Here is a 22,258-nt window from a genome sequence, read left to right as displayed (position 1 = left end):
GGTGCACGCACGCCCGATCCGTTTTTAATTCTCCACAATTATAGGCTTTTTATTAATCCTTTGGCGCGTTGCTTCGGTGTATGTGTGTGTGAGTGTGTTTGTGGGGCTGTGTTTGGCTGCATTACTTAATAAGCCGCGGCAATGGCCGCTGTCAGATCATCCTGTGCAAGAGGCGTAGCGTGTAGCCAACGGAAATGGATCCTTTCGCTAATGAATAGCCCTCGCAACACGATGGCTGTTGGTGGAGCCATCATCTTTAGTTTGGGAAACGGGAAAGATCGTGTGGATCGTGGTGGCTATGAAAGGAAGTCCCATTAAAGTACGATCTGATCTAGCACGGAACGGAACAGGTGAACTCTGCACTTCAAAGGTGGTCAATTCTGATGAATCACTTGATTGACTGGTGGTGTCGATTCAGTATTCTTTGATACAAATAACATCCAAAACAGCTGGCAGGTTGAGCTGACAATATCATCAGTAAGCATAGAGCTGTAATCAATTGCACATTAGAAAACGAAAGGATCACCTGTCATGTGCGCGATTTAACAGAACAGGCTTGCTTTTTATCAAATACCGTCATTGCCTGATAATAGGTATTATCAACCAGGTTAGAATAGATCCTGAATAAAAGCTGCTAACATCCTTAATAGACACACAATTTCGCCTACCTTATTGGGGAAATCCACTGCCAGCATACAGTCGCTGTAGTTGTTCTCGGTCTTTATGGGGGTCGGTCCGGCGAGGGGACTGCAGAGTTGTCCAACGCTGAGCTGGGCTTCTCTATACCACGGATACATAGCTCACGTACGCTGGCGCTTGGCGGTAACGAACGTACAAGAACATTTTCCACCCACTGCACTGAATGCACATGCACTGTAATCGTGCCTTAAAACGATGCCACTGTCGAGAGTGCCACACACCTGGCGAATGGGACAAGAATCTCGTTCACTTCAAACGAGAGATGCGGTGTACGGTGTACCTCACCTGATGGACACAATTTATAATATCTATTTGTTGAACGACACTACACACTTTCTTCGGCAATACTTTTGAGTACGAAAAGGTTAGATACCGTTGAGTTTTGTCACAAGTTACACATTCGTATCATAACGCTCACAATGCCGCTTCCTGACGACACACACTTTGTGCGCAATTTTCACTGGTAACAGATAGGTTCAGTACATGCAATTCGCTGATTAGCGCTGGTTAATTTTTGTTTGCGGTAGAAGTCGAACCCTCAAGCCCCTCAAGTGAGTATACGCTAACACGAAACACGAAACATATTAGCAACAAATCGACTGTGTAAACAAAACGCACGCACCGCTCACCCGGTTCAGCATGATGTCTCGCCGCAGAAGGATGGGGAAAATGTGTGGAAATTGTTTACTGCTAGCCGTGTTGACATTAGATCACGTTCGCCTGCACTTGTGGTACACACCCTAACCTGTTTTCTTCACCATGACACTCGCCGGACACAGAGAAAACATGACACTTTGAGGGAAAGGGGTACGGCTAAGCGGGATCGCCTTGGGCAAGAACAATAGGTGGCCGTCATGGAACGGGAATGCAATTATAAATTGCATAGGAGGCTAAAAGAGCTGAATGCTCCGATGTCACTATTTATGGTTTGGCTTAATTAACACGTATTTTCAGTTAGCTCCTGGACACTTGTTTCCCATCCACCAGTAGCACTATACACCACTATGCGTTTCCTTTTGGGACGTTTTTTTTTGCGTTATTCGTGTCACGCTTCTTACACCGCCACCGCCACAACGTCTTCGTTCCGGTTAGCTGGAAACGCCGCAAACGTTTTCTCCCCGTTTGTGTCACGGTGTCACGTTTTGTCACTTGCTACGGCAGACACACCTTATGCACGATGGACCGGTTCCGGAGCGGTTATTCCGGCGCGCCAACGTCGAGTCAGCAGTTCAGACTAAAAACTCCACTCCACGACACGGACACACACGGACACCGTTTGGTAAAAGGCGTTTTTTTAGCACGCGCTCCCCAGTGCGACTGGCAAGGCTGTTGCGGACGTCTGACAACAACCCACCGCGCGAGTTCGGGTTTGCCAGAGCGTTCAAAGCTCTGGTGGGGCGCAGGCTCTGTAGCGCGCACCAGGGCCGTACTCTTTTACCCATTCAGGCTCAGCATATTGCTTTCTCGCTCGTAACCGTATGTCCCCCCCAAGAAGTCGCTCACGGGATCACGTTGCGCTCCGTTGTAAGGTTCCGTCGCAGCCTCTCACAGCTCTCTGAGTGTTTCGGAGTTTTGGGGAGTACAAAAAAAAACAAGAGCAGCAAACTCGCAGCGCTTCGTGCTGAATCACAGAACTGACTGCTGACTCGGTTGGTGGAGGAAAAAGAACAGAGAGAGAGAGTGTGAGATGCATGGTAGGGAACAAGTCGGGAGCTATTATTTATGCGTATTTCTGCAACAAACAAATCAGCCACCCCCTTTCATGTGTGGTTTAATGTTGGATGGATTTTTTAATGCATTTATAGATTGTTTCGCGCACGGTTCCATGGCACCACATACTTTAAGAATGTTAATAGCGTATTGTGATTGCAAATATAAAAAAAGCGAATAAAAAAATGCAGGTGCCCTGCTCACACAAATCAATCCCACCTGCCATTGCGTTCTTGTGCGCTAGTTTGCTGGGCTGAAAATTATGAATCAAACCCATCATACCGCGGGTGTGAAATATTTGCCACCTAGTATTGGAAATGGAGCCTAGCAGCAGTGCATTAAAAACGATCAATTAAACACTTCAATGCGCGGTTTAAAGTGGGTTCGGAATGTGGATCAGGCATATGGACACTTTGATACTCGCTGTCCGTGTCCATATGAACTTGAACCAGAACATTCCCACCCCATTTACATGTGTGCGCTGATGCGCTCCCTTCTCACGGCATAACTCATCGGTTCTGTGGTTTGGTGCTGCAAATTTCCCACACCGGCATCGCTTCCGGATGCTGTTTTGGCGTAGCGACAAATGCGTTTCGTTTCGCATCTCTCACTTTTGCTGCACATTATCAAACACACATCATCTGGAGAACGTTACTGGCTGCCACTAATGAGCCAAGGGGTTCGTCTGCAGCCTGGACCCAGAAAGGAATGACGCTTCGCAGCATTTGTTCTTAACTCCAGATGTGTGTGCGTGTGTGTGTAAGGGGTTCGGGATCGGGTAAAAGGTTCATCGTCCGTCGGGCATTGCAGCAACTGTCAGGGACTGTGTCTTCTTTAAAGTGACGCATAATTTGCCATCCGTTGTCAAAATGTGGTGGCATTAATTCGTCCTCCCAGTCGTTATCTCTCGAGGCAGTGGCTGCGAAATGTGCAGCAGACTTTGTGTCGCGACGGCATTCAATGGGATGTTTGGTGGGAACATTAGGAATTGGAATGAGAAATTAACAGCAGCACTACAGAGGTGAAGGATTTAAGCAATTTCATTGTAAATTTGAACATGTAACAACTTCATTCCTAATGCAATTTTTTTTCGTTCCACCTTTTGCCCTTTTTGCCACAAGTGCGGGAAACCTCAAAACACACAATCAACTATGCAAATGGAGCAAACGCGGGCTGGCCGATCTTGTGATCGGTGCATCAAAATTCCCTTACTAAATTCCCTGCACATCCAACCCGGCTCTGCTTCGGTCCAACCACCCAACCGGTTCCCAATCCCCTGCCAGATCTGACCTGATGGTCATGACCTACCCCTCATATATGACGCGCTCGCCAGGAAATGACGAGCCGGGAGGGGTCGTCGATGCTGTTTCTTTCTTTATATTTTTTTTGGCCACGCTGGAATTTGTTTTCGTGAGATTGCCTGTTTTTCTCCCCGAGGCTGGGGCATGTCTGGCAGTTTCGATCGCTTTGAATTCATTGCAATGTTGAGACGAAATGCGAAAAGTAATGGAAGTGTATGTGTGTACATGTTGGGGCTTTTTTTCGGGGGAAGCATTTGCTTCTCCACGATGTGTTTCGTGCAAGTGCAAAAACAGAGAGAATAAAGTGTTGCTTCATTGTTTTTGTTTGTCTGTTTGCTTGTTTATCTGCCATCTAACGTGCAGACACATTGGAGGGGAGGTGATGGGAGGTCCATTACATCGTTGGACAAATTAGGAGGCTTCTGTTTTGTTACATCAGCACGGGGTATTAAAACTGGTTCGATTGGACTATTTGAAGCATGTAAACCTCATTCCAGAAATGAATGCAGCGTTTGGCAACGTTTATTGCAGCAAAAGTTGATCTACAAGATAACATACTAACAAATGAAGCGAGCAAAATGATACATGTCAACTGTCACACAGTTTGCTTCTGTTTGAAAGTGCCAGCAGAAGATCGTGTATAAAATATTCATCTCGGAACTGTGCGGGACTGTACACAAAAAAGCCGCACTACATTCACCTCCAATAATAATGGCGATAGTTAAGCGATTACGGTAAACAATGTAATTATTTCACTGAGACGCCTTTTTCAAGCTCGCTTGATCACATTTCAGTGTCAGACAGTTTATTCGGCTGCCGTACTTTCCATACCACCGTTTGGTGCAGTTGTGCAGCATGCAAAAAAGGCCAGCAAGAAGAGCGAGCTTTTTATTGTGAAGAAAGAAGAAACCATTAGCGAAAGAAGCCCCTCCCCCCCTGAAGGGAGGGAAAAGTTGTGGTACAATAAAAACAAAGCATAAACCAAACAAAACAAAAATGTAAAAAAGCCCATGGACGTGAGACCACAACCGGGTCCCATCAGTCATACAGCAGTCATCATCGATTTTTTATGCCCCTTAAATGTTTGCAGTTTTTCTTTCGAGCCCGGATCGGTGTCACTGACACTCTTAAAGCTGTCTAGGACTAACACATTATTTCTAGTTTGTTGGTTTTTTTTTTGTTGTGTGTTGGGCCGTTTGGCCGAAAGCAACAATTTCATTAGCTTGCATTGGTTGTGTTTCTAAAATAGAGGGATTGAGATAGGACAAAACGAAACAAGGGAAGAGGCAATTGGAATTATAAATATATTTATTAGCTTATGATTTTAAATGAAAGCTCAATTTTTAATATTAAATTAATTACTTTAGAAACAGCTCAGTTCTATCGTTAAAATCTTTAATTTAACAAACAGATGTATTTATTAATCTCTTTGCTTAGTGTTTACATGTGTAAGACATAAACATAAACATTTAATAATTATGCTTTTTAAACGATAGGAAAGGTTCAAAAATGTTTTGTTTTTACTTTTTTTGTAAAATTAGTGTGGAACCGCTAGGATGAACGTGAATTTTCCAAACCTTGCCGCACGTTTTCCGACGGCAATTTGATACGGCGCAGTCGCATGAGTTACGTCACTCCGCCTCCGAAACTGAGCGCCCCGATATGGTGGCCAGTTGCGATTGGTCGCTTTTTTGCGCCGCACGCCAACGGGGTGTGTGCGTGGCGTGGGGTGGAAAAACACGTGGGATGGAAAAGAGCAACAACAACAACAACAAAAGAAGGGCTGAAAACATACAGAGCAAACCTGTTTCTAGGAAGAAGCGGGATGGCAAGAGAGCCGAAGCTTAGAAAAAAAGGGGAGCTTCAATGGGGTTGGTCATGGGGGTAACGGGGTAACTAGGAGGGGAACAAGGGACCGTGTTGGTCAGCTTAGTTGAGTGCCGAGGCTGAGATCTCTATAGCCTCTCGCAGACGATGAAGTCTCTCTTGTTGCATTCAGCACCATGGACAGGGTTCGTTGTTTTGGTGGTATTGATTGGGGAATTATTATAAAAATGAGATTTAATGTTGTTTCACCAAATGTATCGTAAAAGAGCAATCCGTAGTGCAGTACATTGAAATTCAATTGCACTCCACTGAAGCTTGCATCGCTAACCCTGCATAGTTGAGTGCTTTGGCACACCCGTTGCATAGCATTGCAAGCAAAGCGCACTGAGCAGGGCTGCTGCTAGGCGGCGCCTTGCTGCATACGAAAGCATGTACCGCCAACTCAACCGAAAGGAAAAATGTCCGCTCATCAACTCATCAGCAAAGACAGCAGCAAAACAAACCAACCAACAGCCAACAGTGGCAAAAAACCGAACTCATGTATAAAACGCTGCACGGCTAAACAAAAAAAGGAAACTGAAACAGACATAGAAGCAATACGGCTGGTTGCAAGCAGAAAAAAAGAGTACGATCAGACAAAACACGGTAGAACAAAACAAGCAACACTATCGTAATGAGTAGAAAAGAATCGCATCGGGCGTGCAATTAAAGCAATTATTTAATTAAACATAAAAACACACATACACACACACACACACACACAAACCGAGCGCCATGCATTCGGGCGACATAAATATACATCGTTGGCAGGCGGACAAGGAACTAGCTTGGCCGTGGGGCCGGGGGAGAGGTGTATCGGTGCATAATTTTATTAAACGCTATCGAAGGAAAGGATCTCTAAATAAAAATAAAATTGATGTTATGCATCATTCATTAGGAGGGTACAAAATGGAGTCGAGCAAATTTATTGATCGAAGCGTGTAGCTAAAGCGATGTGGAATTGTTTGCTTTGCTAGGTGTACACCTCATGGGATAATGAGAGGAAAAAAAAACAAATGCCTTCCGTAAGCTGTTTCTAAATTGTACAGAAAGCATGTAAACTGATACACTTGCCCGCAGCGACTAATTACTTGCGTGTCTCGGTAAGAATCGATAGTGAGTGAGAACTGGCCCTGGTGAATGAAAAGTGCAGCCCCAAAGCACCGCTTTGTTTGCCGGCGGTTCAAAGACTCCTTGCCGAGGCACGGGGTGGCAATGAATGAATCGAGCATGAGTCAGCCCGTTTTCAGGTGTTTGGGTCATTGGAACCTGTGTGACCCGAATGTACTCACCCCGCGCACGTGAATCACATCAGCGCTCTGGTCGCGTTTCTGCAATCATTACGATGTGATATGTGATGGAGAGAGAGAGAGAGACGAAAGCACACTAAAGATGGTGAAAGATGACGACGAGAACAAGGATAATGATGGTAAATTTCGTGAGAATGGTGTGTTTGGTTGAAGGGGCCACTGTTCGGCGTGCTACAATTTAAGACGGACTTCCTTCGACCACCTTTAATTCTGTCAAAACATCGGCACCACTTGCCCCATGTACCGAGCAGCAGCAGCAGCAGCAGCAGACAAACAAAGCAAGTGTGCTTTTCGAACGAGATTTGCGTTGGCCGATAAGGACCAACCAATGCATTTGGGGTCATTTGAGCAAGTCATTGCGATGGATCAACGCAACCACCCGCCCGAATACGCCCTGCGCTGCTATATTCCTCCATTAAAAGGTTGCTTTTGAACGAAATCCAATAAGTTGTGGCGGACACGTGTGTGTCGGTGCGGAAGGAACCAACCATCCAGTCTGTCACGTATGATTGTCTCCGGGAGCAGCTCAATCTAACTTCCATTTCCCACAGGGCTATTAGTGCGACATGTTCATCTAACCTCACCCATAAGGGAGGGAAGGTAACAACAGCGCCACTCTTTCATTAGACACATTAGCGGCTTTGTTTCGTGCAGTTTGCCAACACGCACACACACACACGCCAGCAAAAACGCGGCGAGGAGATTGAAACGTGGAAGCGATCCAACCACCCAGCAAAGGACGTGGCCGGCTCCCGGGCGCTCCATGCGCCTGCATGATTTTTCGTTTTATGAAGCTTGTAAAAAATGTATTAAAAGTATTACGCACACCGATCGGCAGGGAGCCGAGCGGGAAAATTAAAGAGCCTATCATTTTCCGAACCCAGCCCTCTCGATCACCACCGCGGTCTGTGTGTGTGTGTGTGTGCACCGATCGCTCGCTAAACAGTTTCGGAATCGATCGTGATGAGAGGATCGGTTGGTTGAAAAAATTGCCCCTTCAAGCACGATCTTCATCATCATCGTCAAGACGATCAGCATCACCGTCGTCGTCGTCGTCATCATCATCATCAGACCGTCAAGTCACCCAAGACGCGTATGAATGAAATGGTTCGAATGTGAGGTCGGTGGGCACATTGAATGAATTGCACAGTTAACGGTGTTAATACGTTTTGCAACAAGGCGCGGCCGGGCGGCCAGTGGCCAAAAGGTGATGCCGACAAAGTGGAGCGGATGTGTGTGTGTGTGTGTGTGCCGCGGCACTAAAGTGATCAATCCGGATCGATCTGCTCTGATCTGACGCCGTACACCGACACCACCAAGTGTTTGTGTGTATGTCTATCTGAGTGAAGGTACACGAGCGTGCGCGCGCGCGACGGTTCCATTATAAGGAAATTAAACATGAAATAGATTCGTCACAGTGAAAATTGTTATTCATTCATTGCCGCACCGAATGTGTCGGCCGGGTGCTGGTTGCTACCGCTCGAGAGGGGCAGGTTGGTGCCGGTTCGTTCTAAAGCTGAATGGAGAGCTGCAGTGCAGTGCGATGCTGGACCAGTGTTGCCAGACTTTTGGAGTTTTTGTCTGCAAAGCTTTTTAAATTATTTCGTGAAAATTTATATAGATTTTTATGTAATTGAGTAGTTCTTTTTTGTACGTTAACCTTAACGTCAGGTCTAAGTTCGTAAGGTTATGTTCTACTCCAACTGGCAACACTGCTCTGCCCGCAGGATGAGATTGCATGCGGTTTAGCTCTCTGTTCTCGGCGACATGGTAATAATCTGTGGCGGATTAGCCGCTCCAGGCCGCCTTCCTTAAGCCCGGCAAAGGAAGGGTGGGGGAGAATTTTGGGGCAGCGGTCACTTTCAAAGAGCAGTGCGGCCGGGCGCCGTAACATCAAAAGCAACACCTCGCTCGCTGACCGGCGGGATGAGCTCTGGAGCTTTGTTGCACGTTGATTAGTTCACGACCCCTTCCTGTGCCCTCCACTGGTCCACTATCGGCAAAGATTAACTCCAAGGACCAGAAGGGAACTTTGTTAGCTACCGGGCGCCCATTTTCTGTAACCCCACCCAGTGCGGGGTTAAGTAGTGGGCCAGATTTTCACTTCATCCCGGAGGGCAGGAGAACAAAAAAAAGGCCTCGATATTAAACTATACAAACACAGCGAGCGTAAATTGTGTTGTCTTTTAGCGGCATTTTCTCCTGATTTTCTCCCGCCCGGTACGGAGCAGAGAGCGAGAGGGAGAGAGCGCACTGATGCTGCGAACGGAAGGGTCGGGTACGGTTTAATCCATCAGCTGCACTATTTGGCAAGGATTTTTGAACGAAACAACGTCCAACTGATTGCCCTCATTTATCTCTCTTATCTCATTTTTCACCAGCCCAAGAGAGCGGGCTGGTGGAGTGAAATGTTTCCCGTACTGGGAACCTTTGCTGGGGCGGGGCGTGTGGTTCGACCCGGCTGGAGTGCAAATTGCGGATTACCCCAAATTGCGGGTGCTTCTGTTTTCACTCACACGGTGGCTCGCGGGTGGGATCACTGCGGGAAGGTACTGGAGAGCCGACGTGGGGACATTTACTTGCAGCGCATCTTGCCATGATGCCACCGTGCGGACAACATCTCACAGCCTGGTGTGTTCGAGAAGCTGTTCGCGCGGGGTCAGTCACGCCAAAATCTCACGTTTGCCATCATGATAAGCTTTAGTTTTTGCTGCTGCTGCTGCTGCTGCTGAGAATCCTTCCCACTTCTGTGCGGCGACAAAGAATAACCGAAACGGTGGGCGAAAACGTGGGGTGGAGAGTATAATAAATGTCCATCGGGTTGTTCTCACTTGGCTTGTGTGTGCGGCAGATCAGAGCCACCAGCAATCAGCTAATGAGTCCCTGAGACCGAGTTGTTGCGGTCGAAATTTTTGGCATAGTTGATTGATATGTTGTGGCGCTGGTCGGAGCGTGTTCGGAAGTTTGTCTCGGGGATCTGGATTCAAGGCTGCGGTCACATGCAGGCTATGTGTTTGTGTAAGTTTGAGAGTTAGAAGGAAGCAAGAAGCGTAGGTTGAGTGATTCGAGGAAATCTGTTTGTCTTTGGGTTCCAGTTTTATGATCGCATCCATTCGTTTCCGGATTACTGTCTGAAGAAATCGATACGTTTATACCCCTTAATGCAAGTACAATAAATATTTGCATCCCTTAAAAAAAATGCCATTGAAAATACCTGTACAGCAAGTGGGCAAGTGAGTGCAGTAAATGAAACGCACGAAGCATGGCCACCAACACACAACACCATACAAAACAAACTACACCCCACAGTCCACCGAATGCTCGTTGAAAACGCGCTGCGTTCGTTAAATGGCTATTGATTTAACCCCGTTCGATCGTTAGCGGCATCCCGGGGCTCGGTCGTTTCGGAGTAATGATGATGGAGATTTAATTTTATTTGCAAACCAAATGGCCCTCATTAATGGCGGTCGGAGTGTGTCACTCCCATTGCGCGCTGGCGGAAATGCAGCCAGTGCGGTTTCAATTTTTCATTTTCGCTCGTTTGGCTCTCTGCTCGGTGCGGAGTGGAATGGCCACCCGTGAACGTGATTTTTACAATAGTAATTAACTAATTTTTTCATTAATTATAATCCACACGGGACCCGGGCCGCCGTGAAAGTCACGCCAATGGAGGGAAGTTGCTGAGAGAGAGAGAGAGAGAGAGAGAGAGAGAAATGAGGAGACATGTTTATGTTTTTTTGTGAAGCTTCTGGGCTTTTTTACCACGCTCGAAAGCATCGTGTGGGGTTTTGCTCTTTGGAGCCATTTGGCGCTAAACTCTCTGGGCTATACACATTGTGGTCCTGAGATCTTGTTAGAAGCGTAATTGCAGCGGGGGAAATTTGGTCATTTTTGAGTTTATTATTTCCTACAGAACGTTGAACTTTTAAAAATGTAGAAAAAGGAGATTGTTTTTTACTGAACTTCAGTTTTAAAATCACATGAAACAATGTATGCCAGACATCAAACACATTTGTGCATCATACAATTAAGCTAAAACACAAAGAAAGTGATGAATGTCCTGCCCGGATGTCTCATTCCCTTACAATACAAATGGTTTGAAGAAAAAAAAAAACATATCACAATCGGACTCCTCTCTTTTGCCTGAAACTGCACGTCCTTTCTTCGCTCCGTTCCAATACATACGCGTGCTTTAATTTTCCAACACGGAACCGAAATGAGAAATGAAGACGAATAGCCGTTCCCTCCCAGGGCGGGATGAAGTGGTTCGCGTTGAGCAGATTTTTACGATTGCTATCTATTGCCCGGTATGACCGAGCGCCCTCCAAGACACCGGAGGGATACTGCCACGACCGGTAGCCGTTTCCGTCGCTGGCAGGCAAACCCCGACAACGTCCATTCAATGGTGCCGTTGCTGCACAGTGCGTTTCATTAAAAGCGCACAACGAAAAATTTCATTAACTGTCGGATTTTCAGTGTTTTCACGCGCCCCGCGAGGAGATCTCCCCCGAAAACGGGAGGAGATGATGTGGTTGTGCTCCGGTTCTTCGGTACTGCTCCTGACCATCCATCGCTCAAAGCCAATGCTCATCAATCTGGCTGTGGCTGTGTAGCAGTGTGGATTGAGGAAAGCAGGGAAAGGATTCCCCATGTGCGGGGTTAATTGTTTTCCTTTTACTGTCGTTTCTTAATTTTTGTTCTGCTTTTGATCGCTCTGCCAGTGCCCTGTGGTGTGTGCATTTTGGACGAGTTCCTGCAGAATGCAGCTCCCACAGAATCCATCCAACGGGTTGTTACTTTCTTTTGCTTTTTCGTTGCTTCCCGATTCCCGAAGTGCTCGAGTGTATCAGAATCTTAAGAGCCAATTATACAACGGAGAAGGTATAAAGTATGTTGTTTACGACATTGCTTGATTTGTCGACCGAAACGTCAAAACACAATTCATTAAAGGGAGGATGCGCAAGTGTGAGGGTGAAATTTGTGTGAAATATAATATAATTAGCAATGACCATTTGATTTAAGCGTCCAATGTGGAGAAGAATTTCAATCCCCAATTAAATTGGAATAAATAGCTTTCATATCCAAATTTCCTTGTTCTTGTTTGAAGTAGTTTACATTCAGGAGGGAAATCCAGAGTTTTTTGGACATTGGTGGTAATCATAACTCATCGCTCCAGACGCCAATGGGGAGTAGCAATGATGCCTGAATGCCTTTGTCATTACATTTAAGTTTGCGCACTCTTCTCCGATCGAGTTTTAAAGATTGGGAAGTTTGACCAGCGATACAGTTGTAAAACCAAGAGCCTAATCCATTATCTTAATTCAAAACATGTAAGCGCAAAACTACCAACCTGTTCCATGAGTATGTTCCATGACCTTTGCAAGCACTCACATTGGCACTAATTCTTCGTCCTAAGATTACATACACTCACAGATATCTATTGTTTATTGGCTTTTTTCACTATCCCGTTAGCAGAGGAGGCGAGACACTTACCCGCAAGTCCATAAAGCGGGGGCAAGAAAAACACTCCTCACTTGATGGCGTTTGCCGTTGGGAAACGGTGCACGGAGCAAAAAAGAAACCTGCTCCTGCTGTATCTTGCCTGCTTTTTGTTCGCAAGCCTTTTCCCCCAAACACTACCACGACCACCGAGATATGTGCTGTCGAATGTGCGGCCCTTCATGCGAGTTGGATTTAATTAAAATGTATCCAAATTAGCTATTCATTGCATGTTCCGTCCTCGGACGACTCGGCGAGTCGTTATGGATATCCTGCCCGATAGTGGTTTTGCCCGAAAATGGTTGGTTAGTGTATCCCTTCCCTTCGCCCGAGCGTTGCCCCCGTCTGGAGTGGGTTTGGGGCCACGGGGTGCTGTGTTAAGGCATTCGGGCTGACCTCAACAGATCAGTGCGAATATAAATTATTAATTTATTTCGAAACCCGAAACCGAACGCAACCGATCTTCTGTATGTGTTTGCCTTGTGCGGATGTGACATCTAAAACGGCGAACTAAACGAGTAAAGATATGCGATGCAGTATGCGTAAAATGAGTAAAATTGAAGCGTATCTTAAAGTGTACCAAATGGTTTCCCTCACATTCTTCGCCACGATAAAGCAGATCATTCCTTTCCCTGCTCATTTGGCCAGTCGTCAATGATGCCCTGCTTAAATGGCTTTGCTTAATTTCTTCGCACAAACTAACGGGCGGAGGAAATCTGCTAAACCACCACCCTCCTCGAAAGCCTTGGTTTTAGTCGTGGAAAGCGACTAATGATAGACAGGCGGTTTAATCGAAAAAATACAGTTTGATAAATTGCTTCAATGGCAACATCGACACGCTCGCTTCATTCGTCGTCGTCGACGTCGTCTCGACTTTAGCAAACACCATGCACCGAGCTGCTAATGATGTTACTCTAGGCACATTATTTCAGTTCCTACCGTTCGTGTGAGTGTGTGAGTGTGTGTTTTATTTTGGAGGAAAAAAACAGTAGCTTCAACAAAAACCGAAGCGCTATAAAACATTTTTGTATGATTTCTGTAAACATAACTGACTTTTTCGCTGCAGGCGATTCAATAGTGCAGGGAATGCATGTTCAACCCTTTTTACCTTCTCGCCACGGTACCGCTTTTCTAATGATTGGAGTCGAGGGCGCAAGGGGAAAAAAATCCCGACTAAAACCAACATACCTTGCATTGATTTCATATCTTCTAGAAAACACAAATATGTCAAATATTTGTCGGCGGCAACATTGAATCGGCAATCAAAGCGAGAATCCAGCCAGCGGGAAGCGCAACAATCCGGCTCTCGTCGCGGGGTTTTTGTGTGGGGTTTTTGGATTTTTTCTCCCGATGTTCTGGCTCGACCTCAACCCCATCGGTCCCGGTTTGCAGAGGCTTTTTTTTTTATTATCCCTTCTTCACCGTTTCGTCTAATGTCCGTGCGTCTTTCATATTTTGTGCATCCTCGTGAGTGACGGCGAAGCTTCAAATTCTGCCAGACGATATTTTAGCTACGCGTCAAAGCGGTTGTTCCTCGATCGTGAAATTAAAAAATTCACCTCCATTCGTTCTTCTACACCGCGCTCAATTTTTTGGCGATTTTTGGGTGCAAAATGCTCTTGCTGGTGGTGGGACCGTAAAAGGAGAAAAAAAAAGAATCGCAGGGCAGATCGGAACATACAGCAAACAAAAGGGGGTAAACAGGGCAAGCAAACAAACATACCCGAGGCCTGAACAAAACCTGAAAAAACGGTGATCGGTGATCGAAAATGGAGCGACTTTCGCTTTCCGAGCGACGGATCATTCACTGTCAGCTTGCGGTTGCATCGCGCGCGCGGCCAGTGGTAACATTCTTTCGCTGGCAATTTCTCGTCCTGCACCGGTCGGTGTTGTTGGGCTACCGCGTGGTTGTCCCGGGGACGATCTTCACGCCATGGTAGATCGTTTAACGATGCGTAGTTTTTTTTCGGGATGAGTTTTTGCAGTTGTTGTTGTTGCTGCGTTCAGCTGCCCCGAGCGGGACCGAGGATTTGCAGACTTTAGCAGCGTGGATGACGTTCATTTGGTAGCGTTTGACTAACGTTTTCGCTCGTTTTCGGGGGGGGGGGGGGATGCGATTATACGTCCTTTTCGACTTGATTGACATCAAACAGGCATTGGGGGTTAGGTTTGATGTGGTTTTGCTGGAGTTGACAATGAATCGATCGGTTGTTTGGTTGGTTGTTGCTGCTTCTTTTATTCGCTTTATTGTAAGAAATCGTCAAGCGCAAGTTGCTTTTTTATGGAATGAAAGAAACCGCAAACGGACACGAGAAGGGTGCATTATTGATCTTGACTTTTGGTGAAAATGTTTGGTAGAAATCAATAATTTGATAACTAATAAAATTAAGTCTTTGGATATTGAGTAAATTCGATATATTCTACGCTTAAAGTACACTTGAAATACTACTCTTAAAAACTAATACACACTGTCAGCTAAGTGACTTACACACGAAAAAAATCTAGTCTCAAGATTACGCATGTGACGTTTTGTTAAAAACCCTCTAAATGTGTCCCTATCATGGGAACGCTCGTACCGTCCCACGAAGATGCTCCATCGGTTTCATCCATATTTATAATCTCTGTCCAGTCGAAATAAAGCTACCGTTCTGGCGCTGACTGACTGCCGTGTGTGTGTGTGTGTGTGTACGCGCGATGCTTGCGAAAATATTGCCGCCAATTTCGACGACATAGCCTTACTGCCTTCACTGCCGACAAATCTTATCTTGGGATCAATTTTTTTGTAACCAACCGCTTGCAACCTCTTGCGACCAAAGTAGCGAGCAAAGTACAACACATCGGGTCGATCGCGATCTTGGATCGCCGCGTGTGCGCACACAGTTTTCACGCTAGTAGCCGCAGACATTGAATTTTAATTTAGAACCGCTTGTAAGCTCGCTCTACATCTTATCGGTCGGGTTGGTTATTCTTTTGGCCCGTTCAGCATCAGGAGCCCTTTTTTTCCTTCCGTCCTTCTACAGTGTCCTACGGGCCCGATCCCGAGGTAGTATCTCTTTCTAGACTAATTTATCGCCCCGCTGACGTCGGGAGCAGTCGAAATCGAAACGTCACAATCGCCGTCCACGGACGGGGAAGAGCGTTCGGTTTTGTGCTTGCGGAGAGTTAAAGGTTGCGCCAAACCGCCGGCCAGCCGGTGGTTGCCAGCCAGCAAATAAAACAATAATAATAACAATTCATCAAATAAATTAAACGGCCGCTGCACATAAATAAAACGGTATCATAAATTTAATTAGTGAAGGAATTTTCCCATACGCGAACGGGCGGCCAGAGTTATGCCGGTGCTGCGGTGTAGCTGCGGTGGGCCAAGACGTTCCTGTCGGCTGTTCTTGGGGAGGGCTGCCGGCGAACGGTGCAACTGGTTATGGGATTTTGGGAGAATTATTGAAGGAAGCATTTTTCTTGCTAAGGTACGCCGTGGCATCTCACCAGCTAGGAGCCTTTTGGAGCTGGCGGAAGATAGCATGAAGGATTAGCTAATCAATTGCAGAGTTCAATAATTTGCTCAGGAAATTGATAATCCGTAAATGAGCGTGTATGTTTACTATTTTACTGAGGATGTTTAACAAGTTTTCATTTTATGTTGCAATATTATCTTAAAGGTTCATCCGGAGCGAAAGAATGTTTCCACAATTTGCCACAAAATTGCTCCTTCCGCTTGGAAACATTCTGCCCTATGATACACCAACTACTGGCTACACCCTCGCAGATGTGTCACGCCAGCAAACGTAAGGCGTCTGCTTCTTGCCTTGGCAAAAGACGAATGATATATTACCACTTATTAAAGACAAATTTTTGGCAAACGAAACGCATTGGTAGAAGCGGAAGGTTGGCCGAGCAACCACCGAAACCGTTTATCCTCTAGACTCCTTAAGAAGTAATCCCTCCAGCAAAGACGCCAAACTCAAGCTGCTTCGTCGCAGTGTATCCGGGCGAACTCGGAACAGCTTCCCGGCGAGAAAAGGAGCACTGGATGTGGCTACAGCATGAAAGCAAAATTTGTCCCAAATGATGTGACACCTTCTGACTGGCGCTTTTGTGTGTGCGTGTGTGTGTATGTTTGTACGCGCGCCAAACGCAGTTGTATGCTGACGAGGCGACTGCTTTTGGGTGGTAGAATAAATGTTTATTTAAAGACCACATGCAGCGCAGAGGACTACGATTGTCTTTGGGCAGCGAGGCGCAAAAGACGCCTGTCCATGCGGGCTAGACGGGAAAAGTGGGAGTCGATTGTCCGCTGTAACGGAAGCTAGTCCCGAGCGTTCGATAGTTTGCCAACTCATCATCGGCACATTCGTCCTGGTTTGGACGTCCTGCTGCTATCGGTCGACCCCGGGCGCACGCAAACAATGCTATAAATTTGTAACCCTTTCGTTGGGCATGAGCAAGCGCAAGAAAAGAACAATTGAGAGTTATGATAATAAAGCTATGAAAAATGGATCTGATTTGTCGTGGAAGGAGTTCCTTTGGAGAAAAGGCATTGAATTGATCAGCACAAAAGGAATAGTTGGGGAGCAAAGTTGGCCCCAAGAGGAAATTGATTATTGTATTTGAATGTGGTTTGTGCTCCTCGCAAAACGAATCTTCAACAATTCCAACCCCATATCCTTGCTCTTTGTTTTACATCGCTATTGGTTATGGGGGGAGTGGGATTGTAACGCTTCCAAGAAATCAACACTTGAGCGCCGCATCAATTCCCAGCCAGGCTAATCGAACCCTGGGAACCAGTTGGTGATGAAGTTTCCTACACCCGTCGTAAAGTGCGTGATTTATGCTACAGTAGACAACGGCTACAGCTGCTACCAGTTGAGCAGGGGCGTAAGTTCTCACCGGCTGTAACGATCTGAAGTCAGCAACCATCTGAACACACACAAAAAAAAATCCAGAATTCCTTCCACAATCAGCACGAGACGCAGCCTTTAACGCTGATCAACACTTTGGCCAAAAACTGGAAGGGAAAATAAAATTGCTCCAAACCCATCCAAAACCCCGACAGCCGGGCGCGGAAGTTCATAAAAAAGCCGTTGATAGAGAAGAAGACATGAAAAACCCTTCTATCCCAGCAGAGCCGAGCTCCCGCTTGTTCGCAAAGTCACAAATCATGTGCAAAGTTATCGACAAACGTTCATCTGTTGATTGCTGGAGGCACCTTGCAGTTAAAACAAAATTATGGCCCAGCGCGGCGCCAATGACTGAGTGCCTTGGTGGCCACACTGCCACAACTCTTTTAGCGCGCGTCGATCGTAGCCGATCGTGCTGTGAGGATCGGGAGTCGGAAGGTTCCACCTTTTCCCATCGCTTCAATGCTGGAAAGGCCCGGTGAACTTTGCTCCCAGTTCCATTATTTTTTTGCGTGCGCAGTGGAGCCACGTTGGCACGAACGATAAATATTTGTCTTTGGCCTTCTGTTGTTGGAGAGAGTTTTGGTAGACTTTTCTTCGCTTAGACCCCGTTTGCAGACGTCTTGCACATTGTCATTGAAGTGGAAAATGAATGGTTTATCCTGTGGTGTGGTGCGCGTTCTCTATTGCGGAAGGTAGAGTAGATGCTGCACCAAATGAGACGAACCAGATCCGCTGCCTGAGTTCCTCATCCATTTGCCATAGCCACACACGGACGACCTCGAAGAAAAGGGATGTAAATATCGCTTCTTTTATCCTTTCGGCAGAAGATTTACACCGCGCTACCTGGTGAGTGTGTGTGCGTTCGTGTCCTTTTGGCCACCCGTTTTTCACTCAATCCCCGTGCAAAGAAAGTTAAGCTCTCTTTCTCCAGGCGCCACACACACACACAGGCTGGGTGAAATCTGTTCCGTAAGCCGAACCGACCGAACAGATAAATCCTTGCGACCAAGCCATGGCATACTCACATATTTCACTTCGCACGACGCTCTCGACGCAGTTGCCGGAACGGTTCATTTGCTTAATTTACTACCATAATAAACATGTTATCACATCGTCTTAGAACTTGTGCCATTCTTTTGAGGCTGTTTCCCCTTCTTTGCCTGTAGAAGAATGCCTTACTCTTTGCCCCCGTTTGGTGCTATGTTTTTTTGTTGTTGCTTGAGGCATTTTTCTTTCAATGGCCTAAAACGAAACGTTGGGATTTTAATTCGACCCTCCGTCGTTCCTGTTGGCACGATGGTAAGGAACTGTTTTTGTGAAAACAATTCTTCTTACAAATGACCATCAAATGGTTGGGATGTCTGGGAACGAGGGGTGAAAAACGGGTTGGTTGGCAGTGATATTTTCTTTAAATTGGATTAATCTACCGTAGCTAAGGGGAAAGGAGGAAGAAAGTGGTTTGGAGTGGGTGGCATTTTCGGATCGGAAGGGGTTGTTTTGGTAAATCCTACCACATAAAAAGACAAATAAAGACATACATCACAAAGGGAAACGGTGAAAATGATGCTGATATGATGTTTCTCTCACCTGGGTGGGTTGGAGAAAATGCAAAGCACAGGACAGGTGAATGTTTAAGAGGATTTAAAGTGTAACGTTTTTAGTCCCAGTTAAGAAGGTTTTAATTACTACAACATTTCTTTTCGACATAGGCGCTCGGAAGGAGTTTTGTTTGTCTGCAGAAAATTGACAAAAAGACGTATTATTGTGAATTATTGTGATGCGCATGAAAGAGCCTTAAAAAGATTCAAGCATTGATTCTTGAATCTTACGCTCTGATCCAATCCAATTTTCAATTACTTTTTTGCTGACATTTCTTTCTCGATGTGTGTGTGTTTTTTTAAACTCGGGCGAAAAATTTAGCACACAATCCATTTTGCATTTGAATCGCTTTTCAAATTTGTTTTTCTTTTCTCACAGCAAAAGACGAACCCAACAAGCAAACAAAAACTTGTGCAAACTACTGGCGCGGAGTAGAGTTTTTTTTTTCATTTCCAAGAAAATCCTAACCAGCGCAAAGAGGCCAACGTGTCTCAAAGCGTGCACATGTGTGCATATGTGTTTAAAGAAAATTTTCCCCGAGGGAAAAGCAATAAATTTTAAATTTAAAGCAAGAAAAAAGAACCCGATGGCCAACTTACCGAGCAAACTCGACCTGCTGACACAAGCGGGAAACTGTTATTAGAATAATTGAGCCCGGAAAAGATGTGTTTTGCGCTGGGTGGAAGTAGTTCCGTGCTGTGCCGGATTGGTTGCAAAAGGGGAATCAGAATCAGTTTTTTTGATAGAAAATTGTAAAGTTTGGAGTAAAAAATGGGGCGATTGAGTTTCAAAGTTTTCATAAACTTGTTAGGACGTGTTGTTTTGCCTTCTATTTTTGCAGTGAGTTTATTTGATGTTTACAAACAAATGTTCAACAAACTAGAATAATAGTTCCAAACACGTTTGTTTCTTGTGAGAAAGTAATAGAACTGATCTGAGTAATTTCAGTAACATTTCAGTCTGAGTAATTCTTCTTGACAGTTTAAATTTTGCACAATTTAATCAAACAGCGTAGAAAAAAAACTCGTGATTATTAACCCAATTAAGACTCACACTTTTTTACTTCCACATTAAGGGCCTCCTTTCCAGAAAGGAGAAAATACAGCAACGTCTTCCATCTAGATGGTGTTCGCAAATAATCAACATTAGCCTGCATTGGATCAACATTTGGACAGGGAACAAAACACACAGCACCCCCGCGTATCACTCGCCTCCTCAGGCCAACCAACGGCTGAAGATAAGCCAACCAACGACTCCTACATTCTAAGAGGAAAACAAATATCCTCCCCAAAAAAAGCGACCGTATGACCAGGCTAACAACACTGTCAGCCTGACGATAGAAAACTGTTGTCCCTTCGCTGGCATTTGTTGTTTTTTCACACTCACACTCTCCTTCTCCTGCTTCTGGCTTCTTCCCATGAGACCGTTTATCGTCCGGCCAGCGTCCAGTGGCTGCCACACGTTTTCTGGTAGCTGAGTGAAGCCAGAGGACATTAAAAATGATGTTTATAAATGATGATTATTAAAGTCAGGAGAGTCAGCGCCAGCGTTACGGCGTGCGCTTTCGGCCAGCCGAAAGCAAACGCATTTCGTTTCGGGTGTGACGGTGGTAGTCCCCGGCATGATTTAGGGCGCACAAACCCACTTTCCAACGGTGTGTGTGCGGTGTGTTAGCCGTTGGCGACAAGGAGGATAGGGATGCTTCGAGAGCAGGGGGACACTTCTCTAGCACGGACGGAGAAAGCCATAGAAAGAGAGCTGAAATAGAGTAATGTTTGTGTATCAGTGCAAAAGACAGAAACCCGTCATGTCACGCTAAATTTTTCTTTCCCGAAACGTCTTGAGCAATTTTCCTTCTCTAGTCTCCCCCTCTTCCACCACCAATGCGGCTCAAGAAGGTCGAAGGAAAATGCACAACCTCATCGGGCGCTTACACCGCCGGCCGGAGCCTCACACATGTCAGCCAGGACACCCAGGGAATGTTATCTCATAAAACGTGCCGAGTGCAATAAATCACCCTCAGGATGATTGCGGGGTCGGTTTGCGTCGTGCACAGTGTGTGTGTTTGTGTGTGTAGTGCTACCTTCGACGCAGCATCCTTCTTGGCGTGGCTTGGCGCTTTGGAAGGGAAAGTGTTTTACACTCCGGCACCACCGGGGTTCGCTGTTTGCTTCCACCAGCAGACTGCGAAGAGTTTGTCAACTGACACTGGAAAACTATAAATTTTCCTTTCCTTTTTGCCAGGGATAGGGAAGAGTTCTACGCGGTCGGTCTGACACCGATCGCTGCCACAACCCACCCAGGCATGTTGCGCTTCCTGCGAGGGGGGGGGGGGGGGAGGAGCGCAAGCAAAAGTGTCTGATAGTTTAGAGGAAAGATGATAAAAATATGTCTTACCAAATTTTGTGGGTGCTGTTATGTCATGTTTTTGGGTTAGAAAGTTAAACGGTGTTCGCACGTTGCGGCTGGGGCTGGGTGATTGAACATGATATTACTTTACACGCGTAGTATCGCGTAGTAAATCGTGAAAAATAATCGTTGTGAAACTGCGCTTTTGTACGAGAAAATTGAGTGCGACTTTTTTCATAAAATCCCAATTATGGTACATTAGAACCATTCCAAATGGAAAGAATAACAGACCAATGGTTTTGGGCAACGATAGCATAGCACTTGATTTGCATATTTCCGTCCGCTAAAAGACCGCCATTACAGCTGCCACTAATCATCGCTTCGCTGAGGTGCTTAAAATTCCACCGAACGATATCCGGATGCTACAATCTCCCATGACGAAAAGGAATTGTTTAAACTGTAAACACTCCAAACCCCTTGAGTGGCTCCGGAGTGTCCCCGGGTGGGCAGGTCATATTCGATAAACAACCATCCAAACGATTTCCTTTACGTCCCAGACAAAAAGTAACAAATCACTTACAATTAATTAAACTCCCGACCAGTCCGATCCCCGGCCCGGCTCCATTAGGAAAAAGCTTACGCACTAAACCATTAAACACGATGTTACGGTATCACAATCGATCTGGGGGTTGGCTTGTGTCGGTTTTTTTTATGCACAGAATATCTACGTCCGGATGACGATTTAATTTTCTTCCCAATCTACAAGGCTGCTTGACCAACCCGATGCTGTCCCAAATGGGACGATGTTTTAAATGACCGCACAAAAATCACTACCGATAAAAGGAATATCCACGAGGGGAAGAGTGACTTGTTTCCAAATTCCACAGTAACCTCTCAAAGGAGTCAGCTACATAGGGGTTCCAAAAGGCTGTACGGACGGCTGGATAGTGTCAGTGCTTAACCCTTTTTCTTGACCGTTCCAAAGACAAGCAGTCTTACAAGGTGATAGTGCGTTACGGACGCC

The 22,258-nt window shown here is 45.9% G+C and overlaps 1 protein-coding gene across 1 annotated transcript in view; it reads right to left on the bottom strand.

Moving 5' to 3' along the window:
- Window positions 1-2,048, bottom strand: part of LOC120951496 (zinc finger protein rotund) — a 49,590-nt gene extending 47,542 nt beyond the window's left edge. The window contains exon 1 of the mRNA XM_040370262.2: window positions 669-2,048. Coding sequence (XP_040226196.2) covers window positions 669-797 — 129 coding nt within the window. The 5' untranslated portion in view covers window positions 798-2,048. The remainder of the gene's footprint in view (window positions 1-668) is intronic.
- Window positions 2,049-22,258: the final 20,210 nt, after the last annotated feature.

The sequence above is a fragment of the Anopheles coluzzii genome, chromosome 2 (genome assembly GCF_943734685.1).
Source record: "Anopheles coluzzii chromosome 2, AcolN3, whole genome shotgun sequence".
NCBI classification, from domain to species: Eukaryota; Metazoa; Arthropoda; class Insecta; order Diptera; family Culicidae; genus Anopheles; species Anopheles coluzzii.
This window is presented reverse-complemented; position numbering and strand designations above follow the sequence as displayed.